We start from the raw sequence: 15,880 nt of genomic DNA on the forward strand, positions 1-15,880 counted from the left end.
AAGTGAATAATAAACCTTGGCTTTGCATTTGGGACCCCCACCCCACATGAATCAGTAGGCACACCGTTTTCTTTTCTTTTCTTTTGCTTTTCTTTTTTTGGTTGGATTAGGGATGCTGCCATGCATGTGAGATCTGGACAAATCATATAAATATTAAGAGTCCGCATTTTACGTCTAACGTACGTGACGACATTGATTTCTTTTGTTCTTGCATACGTATGTAAATACGTACATACATACGCTTGATAATACTCACCGACACAATTTGGAATGGTATTGTGATTCTCTTTTATTTGCTTTCTTCTACTATTCATCAATCATCATTATATATTATGGCCATGATTCCAACAGCATCAACATGATTTCAATACTTGGATCTATATATCCAAATTCCCATGATTCTGTCTGCTGCTTAAAAAAGATAGTACTAGCATTTTTTTTTCTTAATTTGAGTGAGGATATATTAGATAATTCGTTTTTAACTACTGATAATTTGTCTACTTGTTCATGAATCATGTTTGATATAGTGGAGTGTATCGATGACGTCAAAAGGGAAAATGCTATTAAACTCAAAGGAGAGGAGATTATTGAAGCTAAACTGATTACGATGTTGTTGTTTGCATTATGGAGCCTTAATTAACCATATGACATAGTCTCTCGCTCTTCACTTAGAGATTTCGGGTTCGATTGCAACCGATCAAAAAAATCTTAGCTGTTGCTACAACCATAAATGTGTAGATGTGTTATGTGATACTTAAAATTGAGAATTGTTCAATCTATCGAAGAAAAAAAAAATATGACAAATACATTTGTTTCATTATGAAAATAAGACACAATAAAATAGTACCTGATCTAAAATTACTATATTTCCTATGTTAAAAACAAAAGTAACGAAAATTATTACTGATTTTTCACGTAAAATTATCAAGCGTAAATTCTTATCTTCAAACTTCAATATCATGCCTTCTTAGGTCTCACATTTTACATGAATAATAAAAAAATCACACATGGTAATCTTGTCATGTGAAAAATAAATGAGAAATTTTTTTGTACACTAAAAAACAAATGTATAAATACACACATTACACAAGATGTTTCTTTTTACTTTTCTTTATCGGTTAAGCATTAAAATGGGAGAAGCAAAAGCTTAAGCCTTCTTTTTTTAAGAGTAAGAGGTTGCATAACTACATAAGTCAACTTTTTTTGGGATAGGCATGGATGAATTGGGAAGGTGAAAAAGTGAAAAAGAATAGTAATAATAATAATATATAGCTTGAAGCACTGCTTTTAATTAATTTAGACAAATGACCTCTTGGTTTTTAATCATTCTTGTTGGTATTATATGAGATGGGAGGAAGAGGGGACCGCAATCCCCACAAGAAGGTATAACGTTGAAGGCACGTGACCTCAGCGCCACCACACCACGTGCCGTTTGATGCTTCATAGTCTTTAGTATAAAAATGCTGTGATATCATATCCTCAACCCACGTGCCTGCTTATCCAATTATGTTAGCAAAGCTCCACTAATTAATTAATCTGTGCTATCTTCTGTCTCAATTATCACCAAGATCTACACAAGTACCCAAATCAATAATCAAAATACTTAATTAACCAAGTATTGGCTCCATAAAACACTATCTATGGTCAAGTCTGAAAATTGATTCTGCCATCCAACTCCGGCGGGGGCGGATTTTTCTGCTTTTATATCTAATCCTCATTCATTACATAGCACACAAACAAGAAGCACCATATATATTAATTATAATTAATAATCGATTATTCTTTCATTGTTCAGGATAACACCAACTTTTCATTAATTAATATTATAAACTTCACATTTTTTTCCAAGTCTATACAACTATACATTATAAAGTCAGTCAAGTCTACCACGTGTTGGGGGTAGTGCATAATATATTGGCATCTGTCTAGCAAAAGGATGCATTCAACTTGCATGCTTAATAATTTGTAAAGCAATCCTCTAATTTAATGGTGATTTAATTTATCAAATCAACAGTGGGCTTAGTGGCTAGTGAATACTGCAACCTGCTACGTAACACTGAAATATAGGTTGAAAATGCTAATATATAGTTCATCGATGATAATGTGGACAAATTAAATCATGCTCGGTGATGAAGCCACTGGCCACCGCAATAGACTCCAATTATTGGCTTGCCAATAATTTAATATTGAAGAATTGATTAACCCACTGCATAAATTTTCACCCTCTATAGTCTATATTTTCTCACCTAACTCAAAATTAAATCTTATTTATATGATAATACATGCTATGGCATTACAGATGGAAAAGCAGTCTTGCTAGCGGTGGGTGAAGGGCACAAACATGAATAATTTCAGAGCGGAGAGGAAAAAATATATACAGTTGCATGGCAAAATAACACAACTCATGCAAACTCTACCGTCTCTGGTGTAGGATATTTATGAACCAAAAACAACTAGAGTAAGATGATGATGAGAAAAGAATGTACAACCAAAGTGAGTTGGTCATGAAAAGTTACCTCGCCTTTGCAGTGCTATATGTAGTTCTATCCATGTTCTGGTTCTCAATGTCAGAGCTAAAAGTGCTGTGTCACTATACATGCACTCCCAAAATCATGAAACCATTTTTCTCCGATCAAATTGCTAGTCATGCTTAGTGGTTTCTGATTGTTGAAGCTAGTGTTACATCCAATTACCACTCATTGGACGTTGCCGGTCCGGATTGCTGCTGGTATTATCTTTTCTTGTTCACACTTCTTTTTGTCACCGTCTGCTGTTTTCTTCATTTCAAGCTCTAGCTGCTTGCTGTTCTCTTCATGTGCTTTGTTAAACATTCCAGTGAAGTTGAGCAGAGTATTGACAACTGCAGAAGTTTCAAAATTATCACAAGCCGTAGCAGGCAAAACTAAACAAAACTAAACGTATGGATAACAGAATCAAAGTAAAAGAATAAAAAACCGAACAAAGAGTTATAATAGAGTAATATATATATATATATATATATATATATATATATAACTTCTCACCTTGCTCAAAAGGGCACCGTGATGGATCTTCCCCAAAATAAAGAATCAACGTGTCTACATTCCTACCCTATAAAATATAAATATCCAAGTAAAGCATTGCCTATATATGGTCTAAACTTCAAAGACATACAGATACATCCACGAAAGCCTACCACGCGAGAATATAGTGAAGCCAATGAACGGACTTCAGCTTCAGCATGAGAGAGGAACCCTTTCAAATTCTAAAAGGAACAAAGAAAGAAATTATAGAATGAGAACGTCAATATTTCTTATGTCCGAGATCAAGAATGATTGGGTTCTTAACATCATATATTGGCATATGTATGCTTATTGACAAAGTGGATTTAACCAACAGATAGGTATGCACATTTTTTATCCTGATCAGTTTCCACATTTTTTTAAAGCCCAAGGTTTGAAACTCTCATATTAGAACAATGATAAACAAGCCTCAGTATCTCAATGATTACCTACACAGAATGGGGACACAAACTAGAATGCCATTATTCCTTCCTGACAGCACTTGATTACAAACTCAGTTGGCTCTAATTAAGATATGTTTATGCAGAGTTCACAAACAATTATGCATTCATTTTTTGTGGTGGAATTGTGGAAATATGAAATCTAAAAAATGAACAACAATATTTTTTCCCCTCTCTCTTTACGATGAACTCAAACAAAAGATGAGTTGGTGAATGAACCACATTAAACTGATGAAAAACTTCAGCAGAATTTGAGGTACAATGCCTATATACCTTGCGGAAAGTCTCTGACATCGGACCATCATTTTCAGAGATCGATAATTCCTGCACAACTTTCTCTAATCCTTTGCTTATAGCTTGCATCTCCTCTGCCAGAATCTTCAATTGGATCTGGATCAAAATTTTACAAGTCAGTGGTGATAAATATTCAATTCCCAACAACATATTCAACTGAATAGCCCTGGGATAAGTGCAGAACCTTTGCTGCTGGCTCTAGGTTAGCAACATCCTTGGAGAAGTCTAAAACTTCTGGTAGTTTATCAGACAGCACCTATGGTAGTTTCAAACCATCACTCATTAAAGATGCAAAATTCTCAGTACAAGAAAAGCTATCCATTACACTGACTTAATGTCAGAAGTTCAGAATTGATTAGGCACACAAGAAACATAATACTTAACAGGAACTAGAAAATATGACAACAATGAATAAGTAACTTTGTCTACCTTGCAAAGATAATGCATGAGAGTCATCTTCTTGTTCCGTGCACGTGTTTCAGTAAGCTTCAGAAGACTATCCAATCTGAATCCAATGGCAGAGCCTAAAAAAACATTGGTGTGTGTGAAAATATCTCAGCTATGAGACTCAACACTAAATACCAATTATGTCAATATAAAATGACGTCAAACAATGGGTTATATCAGTGTACTTTGTTTTAAGTTTCAACTTACCCCTGGCAGTTCCCTGGTTCAAAGCATTGCCCAGGGAAAGTATGGTTTGCATAACTCTCTTAAATTTGACAGAACCTCTGATCTGAAAAAGATAAAGAGGAATGACAAAGAAGCATCCAAAATTTTATTTCTTATTAGAAAAAAAAAGGGAAAGGAAGTAAATAAAAAATATTTGAGTATAAAAGAAGTTATCATGCCTCATCTGCTGCAGCATTCACAACATTCAGGTTATTTCTAAGGTCAGCAACCTACATAAAAATAACGAGTCATTCAACCTGCAAATTAATTTAAAATTCAATCTTATCAAGGATTCAAGTAATGGCAATTACCTGAGTTTGGAACTGAATTTTGAATGAAAAAACTCTGAGCTTGGATTCTACCCGTGGTACTTGCATCAACTCTAAGAAGAACTGTAATGAGAATGTTATGGAGATGTAAGCCAACTACATTCCAAGTCACGGTAGAAATGCAGTCTCCACCATTGAAGATAAGAAGTAATATTTGGGACCTTCTAAAGATTGCTTAAATTCAAATATTCGAACATCCTATGTCTACCAATGAGATCCCAAACTATAACCGTACATAAAAAAACTCATAAAAGCTTATGTACCTGTTCACACCTCCCTAACTTCTCCTTTTCCCCTGTATAACCCTGTCCAATTGATAAAAGTCGAGTGATTTTGAAAGGAAAGAGGATACTCATTATTTTAAGGAACTTGAGATCAGCATAATTATTGATCATTGTTTACCAACCTTAAGTAATTCCATCTCTTCTTTCGTAGGACAAAACTTTATGATATTCTCAACCTGATCAATGTCTAGTGCTGACTCTTCCAGTGCTAGCACTGAGCTCTATGAACATTCAAAAGAAGCAATGGTTGATGATAACTCTTATCAAAACTTATCATCTAGAATATTCCATATCATGAGCAAGACTAGAAAAAGAAAAGAGCAATGAAGCGTACAATGTTGAACAAGTCCTAGCCATTATTTTAAATGAGAACATTAATTCCACAGTCAAAACTTCAACTCATCATAGGGTACATCAATCTTACCATTAATTCATGCAATGGCACCTTCACTTTTGAAAGCATGATTTCACAATTGTATGCTCGCCTATGCTCAATCTGCAAGGAGGGATAACATCAAAATAAATATAAATGATATAGCAAGTTAGTGCCAACTTTATGTTGTGGCCAAATAAAAGATATAGCAGTTATAAAATCACAAATAAGTGCATAACCTATCTCAAACACAGTACCATACAGATTAATGTTCGTTGTTTGAAACACAGCACTCAACAACAGATCTCTCATAATTCCATGATAAGAAAAAGTGCAGGAAATAGCAAAGTAACTCTCTTCAAATCAATTTTGTTTTTATCATTTTTTATACTTCATCTTGTCATCTAAAATTTGGCGTGAATAGCAAGCTGACAGATGACAACTTGAAACGTTAATGTAATATGGTGCTGCCATAAATTGATAACCAATTAATAGATAGAGCTCCTAGAAACTATTTGTCGTAGATTTAGTTATCACATTCAGGTATAAACAACTAGATTATTTAGATAACCATAAGCTCTCTTTGTACTACTAGTAACCAGAGGTAACTTACCAGCTGCACTTTATCAGATTTAGGCCCAACTGAGCTTTGGGAATTTGATTTCTTGGTTGAACCTGAACTTGGGGCTGCTGCTGAGAAGAGACTCTCAAGCTCTGACATGTCAATCTCTGGGGCTCTACATAAAGATAACAAATGTAGAGGCACATGACACACTAGAATAATAGGAAGACTATTGGTCATAAAAATGAACACTATGGCCAAATCAACATTACTTGGAAGCTTCACCCGATTTCTGTGTCTCAGCCCACAAACTTCCTTGCACCGCCCTAGATAGTTTCAACCAGTGCAATGGCTTCAGCTTTTTGCCATTATTCTTTGAACTAATAGTACGTGACAGAATCCGTCCCTTTGAGCCGGACCCATCCGAAAGAGACCCTGGAAAACCATTGCTTGGGTTTGAACCTCCTTTGCCAAAGGGAGCAGGAGGTGGTGGAGCAGCTGGTGCAGAAGGAGGTCGTGGAGCAGTTGGTGCAGAAGGAGGTGGAGGGGCAGCTGGTGCAGAAGGAGGTGGAGGAGCAGCTGGGACAGAAGGATTAGGCTTATTGGAGGGAAATGATGCAGATGGTGGCGGTGGCGGCGGCGGCGGTGGTGCTGCTGATGGTGTACTAGGAGCTTCAGCTTTGACAGAGAGACAAGGAGGTGGCAGTGGTGGAGGGGATCTAGCTCTAACCTGTGAATCATCCTTTGCAGGAGGCGGAGGAGGAGGAGGAGGAGGAGGAGGGTGTCTAGCTTTTATCTGTGGCTCTTCCTTTAAAGCAGGTGATGCTGGAGGAGGGGCTCCTTCTATAACATGTAGATCGTTATTTGAAGGACGTGGCGGAGGTGGAGGAGATCTAACTATAGCTGGTTTATGATCCTTTGGAGGAGGAGTAGGAGGAAGAGGGGGTGGAGGCGGTGAGAATGACTCGAGTCTTGTTTTTACAGGTGGAATCTCCTTCAACGGTGTTCTGGGAGAAAGTGCAGGGGGTGGCTGAACTGAAGTAATACCTGAATTTGAAGCCAGGGTGATGGTATCAGTTGGTGACTTACTACAAGAGGTAGGTGACGATTGACTCTCAGGTGCAAACCTAGAAATAGATGACGGACTTCTATCTTGTAATTGGGCTTCAGTTTCATCAATAAGTTGATGACTGACTTCTGTATGGGGAAGAGAATCATGAAATGCTTTGCCTAATCTAGTTCGGGCAGGCCGTAAAGGAGGTGTTTCTGGGGAAAAAGAAGCATCCATAGAACCAGGCAAATAAGAAATATCAGATGCCTTTGGAGTAGCATCAACTTTGCTGGCCATGTCACCTTTTTTACTCTTCTCATTTTCCGGGGATTGCTTACTCATTTTCCCCTGAGGCATTGTGCCCATTTCTCCATGCTGATCAGAAACTGTATCCAACTTGTCGTTAATGATAGCCGAAGCAGTCATCTGTTGGAGAACATTTAGTGCAGCATCTGCATTGGGGTCCAACCAGTCCACATAGTTAAAAATCTCTTGAACCTTGGCAAATGCTTCCACTGGCAGTCCTTCCTTCTCCTCAAAGCATGAGGTGCGATCCACCATAACAGCTGCAGCAGCATCCATTTCTGAGAAAAGGATCTTCATCCAAATAAACCAAAGAATAAATTTGAAAGTTAGGTATTTCTAACCTATGTAGCCATTATAACAGACGGTTATATATGAGAAAAAGAAAAAAGAAAAAAGAAGATATACCTCGGCTCTGAAATCCTTTGGAAAGTGATCTTTACCATCCCATAAAATGTCAACTTCATCCCGGTTAAGCATCATAATATTAGATCTAACAAAAGCAGTGTTGAACATTACTCGGAACATCATCATTTCTTGCTCCATATCAGCGTTCAAGTTAGTGCTCTCAACCACAACATCACCTTGAATATGGCAACTGATATCAATCTTAATTAGTTCACTCTCTCCCTGCAGCACAGTTAGCAAGGAGTTCCAAAATAATTACACATCTACGATCAGATTCCATATGCATCTAGATCGAGTAATAAAAGTGTTGGGGGCACAATATTTTCTAGAACAACAAACATATCATTGTATCAATTCAAATTTTCATAGAACGGGCCCCTCTCGAACTAATCCAGGATTTTGTAAGACTGAAAAATAGTAGTCATGTTGAAACTTGACCAAAATTTGCTCATGTTAAACCTAGTAAATATGAACTTATATTCACTTCCTTATTTTGTCATATTTCTTCCTCTTATTCCTTTTAGAATTTTGGGATATTGATGCAACAGTCTCTTGTATCAAAGACTACGACCCACCTAAATGAAGCTTGCTTATTCATCAAATAACTTTTTTGCAAAATATCACTATTGAGAAACTTACCAATGGAAAGAATTGCTGGAAATGCTAACTATTACCAACTTTAAAGCTAAGACTACATTGGGCAAACAGAGTGCTCAAATATGAAATGAGTGCTCTACTTTTCAAAAAAGAGGACCCAGGAGCAAACAGAGCAACAAATCCATATGAAAGCCTAGGGGTTAGTTAATTTCACCTGCTTGTAACACCGGATATTCTTGCTTCTCTTGGGCGTTGAGTACAACATTTTCGGATTCTTGTCTCCACTAAAAGGGTCCTGCCCATAAATTCTAAACAAGGGATGGCAGCCTCCTTCTCCATCGAAATTGGGGATGAATCTAAGGATGATGCAGTCCAACATGAGCGCCCTGTCCAACGGTGGCCAATCTATGGCCACATTCCTTCTTGAAACATACTGCAGATACCTCAGCTGCGAAGGGATCGGATTCAAGGGTGTCAGCAAATGTAAAAGCTCGCGGGGAGACTGCTTATACACCATATCCAAAGTCCGTTGCTCCCCAGTATAAAGCTTCCGAAAAATCAACAATGCAGCTAGCATAAAGGCCAAAACAGGCCAACCTCCGCGCTCACAATGCATTAACAACACATTGTGCTGCCCAAGAGAGAGCCAACTCTCACCAGACCTTAAGAAATGGTGAATGAGCTCCATCTTGAGCACAGGACAACCCTCGTAGTGCCGCGGATAGTCCATAATAGTAATGTCATACTCAGATAATATGTCTGCCATAACGCTCTTGGTGTCTTCCTCTCTGAAATTGAAAACAAGAATTGAAGCATCTTGCAAGTTCTCCCTAAGATGACCAACTATACCATCAATGTAAACTTTGTAATTCTCTTCGCTCCAAGCATCAGTGGTGAAGCAGCAATCAAATACTACATTAATCAATTAATTGGTTAAGAAACCAACAATTCCATCAACAATTCCATTTCTACAAAACCTAATGTTCCTGGAATTAATCTACCTTATGCAATTACAAACATTTTAAATAAAGATAAAGAGAGAAAGAGAGCGAGAAGGTTACCATAGACTCGTTCACAGATCTCGAGAAGGCCATCGGGGGGTTTTCGAAAGAACAATTTTCGGAGCATAGCCATGTCTCTGAGAACAAGCTTCTTCGGGTTCAGCAAAAACGGAAACTCTCATTCAGCGCGCACATAAACCGGGTTATCTTTTCCCTTACGCTTAATCGCTGAGAAGCGGTTTCGTGAATGAGAGAATGAAAATCGAAAAGTGAGTGAGTGTGTGAAATGCTTTTGATCTCTCTTTCTCTTGTTTTGTTTTCAGTGAGAAACCGATGAGGAAGAAGAAGAGAAGATTGTGTTTTAAAAATAAAAAATAAAAAATAAAAGAGAGAGAGAGAGAGAGAGAGAGAATTGTGACGTGGCTCCGTTCAGTTTTTTGTTGTTGTTGTTTTTAGCTGAATTATGTGACTGCAGCTGTGGTTACTAACCGACTCACAGTGACCGGTCGCTTGCGTGGAGCTTCTGGGAGATGACACGTGTCATATTGTGCCCGCGACGGGTAATTTTGGTGCGAAATAGATAAATTACACTTGTGACTCTTTCATGCAGCGTTGGATTAGTTTGTGTTTTGTTGAAAAAGGGGGTTCCTTTGTTCCTCAACCAAAAGGAAACATCCCAAATATTCAAAACTACGCCATAAAATGACTGAGAATGATTCAACTAATACAAGCTATTAGTTTTAACTTATTTGTGCTTGACAAACTAATTAACTATGTTATGTTTTGTGGGCTTTTTAACCTAAATGCGCATCTAAAAAATATTAATTCCTAAAATGCGTATGACTGAAAATCTTTTTAAAAATACGCATTGCCATTTTTTGGTTTGTGCCCATGAAATAAATTTGAACTCCATTTTACTCAAGGTGTCCATGAAATGGATAATCTATATCAGGGCCAACTCCTACGAAATGGCTATCCCATTTTCATGGTGGCAGCAGCGAAATGGAAGGAAGAACTCTGGACAGGCAGGTGCGAAATAGGTGTACTGTCGAGTTAAGACTCCATATCTCTTGTACCGCACACGAAATGTGACAAATTTGTGTGTACTGCACACGAATTAAAACAACGGCTAGGCTATAAAAACCCTTCTCCAGCAGAACTAAAGCCACATTTCTAATTCTCACTTCTTCTACCCTTTCCTCTTCTCCGAAAATTTCACTCTCATAGAAGCTGCTTTTACTAATTTTTGGGTGTCATAATGGCATCTAGACATATTTATGTGGTCATATATTCCATGGGAGGTGGAATGTATGGGTCTCAAGACGCCATCTTTCTACAAGAGCGCTAATCATTGGGTTGTCGTACTCAAAACGCTTTATCAGAGACGCATAATAGAAGCCGGCTCTTCTTAGATACGGTTCAAGCATCTGCCTCCTAATCTCCATACTCGGATCTACTTTCTTTACAGAGAAAACATCGACCAGCGTGCCATGCGGAGTCAACACACGTGCCGGCTGAAATTGAAATAGAGCAAAACACAATTATTTAGTTTACAACAATTTTTTTAATCATTAACAAATTTTTATTTATTTATTAAAAAAAACTCACCTTAACATGTAAATGAGGAGAAATATGAAATTCATCCAACCTATTAAGATTTTTTTCCACATTAATTCTACTTCCACTCATTTTTTTAATAATAAAAATTATTCCTCCAGCACAAAATTTTTTTTTCACCCCACCAACAAATAAAACTTTCTCATGCAACCCACTACTTCTCTTCTCTTTTTTTACCTTTGAATTGGTCCCCTCCCTTCCCTTCACCTCCTTTTATATGCTTCACACTCACAAGACAACAATAAATTGTCTCCCAATCACCTAATGCATGCTCGTACAGGAACTGCAACACTGAGACTCGCTGCTTTGATTGGCCCCCTCCCCATTTCGTGCCTGCCACACGTGAGGATGGCCATTTCGTGTGTGCCTCCCATGAAGTGCCCAACTCGTGGATGTCATATGTGAGTTGGGCCATTTCGTGTGTGCCATGGGTGATATGGTGCATTTCGTGTGTGCCATGTGTGAGGTGCTCCATTTCGTTCCTGAAACAAATGAAATGGTTTGTGTCAGTGGCCAGAACCCATTTCGTGGACACCTCCTTGATCTGTATCCTATTTCCATTTTGTTTGTGATCCTTGCGAGTTGGCCGTGTGCATTTTCAAAAACATTTTCAGCCATGCGCATTTTGGGAATTAAAGTTATTTGCATGCGCATTTACATAAAAAAGTCATGCTTTGTGTACGTTAAAATTAATAGTACAATTATGTTTTTTTTTAAATATTATTTTTTATTTAATTTTTAGAAAAAAGAGAAAATAAAAAATAAATAACTTTTTTATTTTTTAAATAATTAATGCATAAAAATGAGTATTTAAATTAATTAAATAATAATAAATTTTTTTAAAAATTAATTAAAAATTGAATTTTAAAAGACAAAAAGTATTTTTTTAAAATTAATTATTAAATTATTTATATATACAAAATTTGTGTTGAAATAGAATTATATATTGGAAATATATAAAATAATATATGTATATATAAATATATAATAACTAATTTAAGAATATATATATATATATATATATAATATTTTTGTAAATCTATAACTAATTGAATCTGTGTCAGAAAGCTAAAATAAAAATTCGAGAATTGATTAATTGAATATATGTTTTAATATAGAAATTTATATATAATTGTTTTTATGTAAAGTTGTTAGTTGAGAATATATTTGATTAAATTATTATCTAGTGGTTTTTAACTAATAACTTCACATGAAGACAACTACAAGTGAATTTTCGTCATATCTTAGGGTGTGTTTGGGAAACCCGTTGGAAGGGAAGAAGCACGTTTAAATTTTTTGAAAGTTTCAACTTTTGGTTTGGCAAATTTTTTTATCATGAACGCAGAAGTGATTCTGCTGCCAAAACCAGCGTTTACAAGAAGCAACTATTTTTAACTTCTGCGTTTTCTTAACGGGCTTTTAGCCATAGATACTAACCTTTTATTTACCTTTTACCAACTTTACCCTTTGTATATGTTATTGTATTATTTATAAAATTCTTGTTATTTTTATTTATATGAGCTCTATTTTTCTATTATTTATTTTTTTTATTTTTTTTAACTATTTGTTTGACATTATACACTTTTATAATCGTGATTTTTGTGTATTATGTTTGTTATTATCTTTTTATAATATGATTTATTAATTCTATTAGGTAAAGTAAATTAAATAAAAAAATTAATTGTAAATAATAATAATATTAAAAAATTATAACATACTAAAAAAAAGTACTAAAAATACTAAAAATATATTATATAAAAAGATCATTAAGAACTTTTAAATTTGTTTCAATCACTATAAAGTAAATATTTAATTTTTTTTATTATTTTCAGTACTATCTTTTATAATTGTAATTCTCCTATACTATGTTTTAGTGTAATTTTTTATAATATAGATTAGGATTTCATTAAAAAAGATAAATTAAATAAAAAATTAATCATATATAATAATAAAATCATAAACGTTGGATTTCAAATTAATATTAAGAATAAGATTATTGAGAGTACTAAAATAAGAGTACGATGTAAAAAAATACTAAAGTAACATTTAATACTTAAAAAATGTAATATATTTGATTAAATATTCTTTTATATATATATATATATATATATATATATATATATCTAAAATTTATATTTTTTATTTTATTTAAAAATATATTTTGTCTATTTTTATGTTATTTTTATTTTAATAAGTAAATATTAATTTTATTATAAAATTAACTAATAAAATCTATTTAAATATCTAAATTAAAACAATAGGATAATATAAAAAAAATCTAAGTTGATGTCCATTTTAGTAATTTTTTATCTAAAAGTGATTTTGAATGGTATAAACCAAACAACATTTATTTTATTATAATCCATTTTGATACAAAAATTACCAAACATAAATCACTTTAACACAAACCTACTTTTGATCAAAATCAAGTTTGCAAAATCAATTTTATGCAAACTCCCATTTGCAAACTGTAATCCAAACACACACTTAATATACATGTGTAAAATATATCAATTTTTTTTTAACTTTATCTTAAAATTTTGAGAAAAAGATAAATAGGTTTCTGATCTTTTGTTCGGTAGATATTTTTGTCCTTAACTATTAAAAAATACTTTTAAGTCCCTAACTTTTACAAAATTTGGACGGATCAGTCCCTGACAGAGGCATTTGGACGGATTGGTCCCATGAGGCATTTGGACGGAAGGACTGATCCGTCCAAATTTTGTGAAGGTCAGGAACTTAAAAGTATTTTTCAATGGTTAGAGACGAAAATGTCTGCGGACAAAAGGTCAGGACTTATTTATTATTTTTTTTAAATTTATTTAATTACTTTGTACTTTTCAACTCATGCGTTAGTAGAGTGATAAAAGTACTCCTTAAATTGGGGGCATTCATCATTAGTTATTTCTTCTCCTTGAAGCTTTATAAGTGGTTAGAGAAAAAAAGGGTTAAAGTCTTAACAAAAAAGGGGGGACACAAGGTAAATTGAAAACCAGATTTATTGTGGGATTTGAGGAATCTGTGAGGAAAAATCAAAGCAACTAAACTAAAGGGTTGTGGCTGTAGTTCCTTGAAAATTACGACACTAGCTTCTACCCTTCTACGACCAAAAAAAGCTACTAAAGTAATGCAGAGTTTAGAACGTGGATACGTGAATTTGATGTGTGAACTTCATATTAATTAATAGAAACGATCAAACTTCGCACCTACTTCTAATTATAAAACCAAATTAAATAAACAATTCTCAGCTACTCCACCGACAATTCATTTATTTTGTTATAATATGCACACATTAATTCGTTTTTAGTTCAACTCACTAAATTGTTTTCACTTCTACGGCCGATAATCTCGTTGCCTCTTCACGCTTGATAGGAATGGGATTACCTCCCATTTGTGATACTATCATTTTAATTATTTTGGTATATTTATAAATTAGTAGATTTAACATAAAGTTAATATTAATGTGAAATTAATTAAGAATCCATCCAAGTGGCAAAACATATCTTAATATATGAGAATCGTTTGTATGGGTTTGTCTCTAGTCGCTATAAAGATTGAGTGGCTAAGATGGCTAAGATCAAGAAATAAATAAGAATTTGACATGTGGCAGAATTTGGAGTTGAATGAATCATGATGATTTGACTCTAATAAACATGATTGCTAAACACAAAAAAAAAAAAAAATAGCTACTTTTTAAAAAGATCTTAGTAACACGTAAATTTAAAATTAATAGATAAACATAAACCTGTGATTAAATAAATTAAAATGTGTAATTAATTATTATTTGTTATTCTAATTAAATCTTTAATGTATAATTATATATATTTTCATGAATTTATTTTTGATACACTGTTAATATAAAATAATTTATACGAATATTTAATAATTATGTATTATCATATCAATAAAAATAATTACTTTTTTATTAACTGTAAAAATAATTGTCTAAAAAATATATAATTAAACTATATAAAATATTTTATATTCTCAATATAACAAAATTAAATTTAATTTTTATTAGTAAATCTTTCTTTTAATATATATTTCACAAGTATGATATATTTAAAAAAAAAGATATTTCATCATCATGTCTTTCTTTTATTTTTATATTAATTATTAACTAATGATTAGTCAATTTTCTTGATAATATTCGTAACTTTATTTTTTTATTTTTATTTAATTTCTTAAGTTATATTATTATTAGTTTAAACATTTTTGTTATTTTCGTAAAAATTTAAATTCAACGCATATTTAGAAATTTTTTCATAATTTTTAAATCAAAATTTTAATTCAATTTGCTAAGTTAAATTGTTATATAAATCACCATAAATTTATTATCCGTATGTGTAAAATTTAAATTCAAAATTTTATTAAAAATTTTATCATATTTTTTAAATCAAAATTTAAATTTATCTTGTTAAGTTAAAGTATTAGTTAAATCACCATAAATTTATTATCACTGTTTTTTAATTCTTTAAATTACAAAGTTACAAGGTGTTAATATTTTTTTCTCTCTTTTACTGTTTTAAATTGTGTGCTTTATACGTTAGTCTATAATACAAAATCTATCTACTAATGATACATACCACATGTCATCTGTTTATTGAATGTCAATTCTTAGTCATGTTTGGCCACCATTCTTTTGGCCACCAGAGGCTCCCCCTTATTATATAAGTGGTATGAAACTGAAAGTAACATTGAAACTAAACATTATTGAGTGCGTTCTGGCAGTTAGAGATGGCAATGGATATGGTAGGGTAGGGTTTGAAGCTAATCCTAACCTTATTTGCGGGTTGAAAATATCTCAATTTTAACTCTATCCGTTCTTAACCCGCGGATACCTGACTCTATTTGCGAGTTACAAAAAAGATGCATAATTATTATATA

General features: G+C 33.6%; 1 protein-coding gene across 5 annotated transcripts; it reads right to left on the reverse strand.

Annotated features, from left to right (window-relative positions):
- Nucleotides 1-1,024: 1,024 nt before the first annotated feature.
- On the reverse strand, nt 1,025-10,090 carry LOC107641202 (formin-like protein 13). 5 transcript variants are annotated; one of them, XR_015902621.1, is made up of 18 exons: nt 9,437-10,090; nt 8,590-9,287; nt 7,779-8,000; nt 6,289-7,664; nt 6,068-6,191; nt 5,506-5,577; nt 5,204-5,302; nt 5,061-5,102; nt 4,780-4,860; nt 4,648-4,698; nt 4,451-4,532; nt 4,226-4,320; nt 3,981-4,052; nt 3,776-3,892; nt 3,176-3,244; nt 3,024-3,090; nt 2,517-2,860; nt 1,025-1,492 (listed from the first exon to the last, which is right to left on the reverse strand). XR_015902621.1 is itself a non-coding variant. In XM_088502240.1 (17 exons), the coding sequence occupies exons 1-17, from the start codon at nt 9,507-9,509 to the stop codon at nt 2,697-2,699; spliced, it is 3,504 nt and encodes a 1,167-aa protein (XP_088358366.1). In that variant the 5' UTR covers nt 9,510-10,090; the 3' UTR covers nt 2,238-2,696. The 5 variants fall into 5 exon arrangements, 1 of the variants encoding a protein (XP_088358366.1); XR_015902620.1 differs by having other exon boundaries at nt 1,025-1,570; XR_015902623.1 differs by having other exon boundaries at nt 5,061-5,092; nt 5,200-5,302; nt 9,437-9,823.
- Nucleotides 10,091-15,880: the final 5,790 nt, after the last annotated feature.

The sequence above is a fragment of the Arachis ipaensis genome, chromosome B1 (assembly GCF_059453495.1).
Source record: "Arachis ipaensis isolate K30076 ecotype BB chromosome B1, ASM5945349v1, whole genome shotgun sequence".
NCBI classification, from domain to species: Eukaryota; Viridiplantae; Streptophyta; class Magnoliopsida; order Fabales; family Fabaceae; genus Arachis; species Arachis ipaensis.

Excerpts from the sequence above, each read along its gene's own strand:
- LOC107641202 (XM_088502240.1), bottom strand. The coding sequence starts at position 9,509 with ATGGCTATGCTCCGAAAATTGTTCTTTCGAAAACCCCCCGATGGCCTT. Across the intron at positions 4,699-4,779 it reads AAATTCAGTTCCAAACTCAG|GTTGCTGACCTTAGAAATAA; the intron begins GTAATTGCCATT and ends ATTTTTATGTAG. Across the intron at positions 4,533-4,647 it reads TGAATGCTGCAGCAGATGAG|ATCAGAGGTTCTGTCAAATT; the intron begins GCATGATAACTT and ends TATCTTTTTCAG.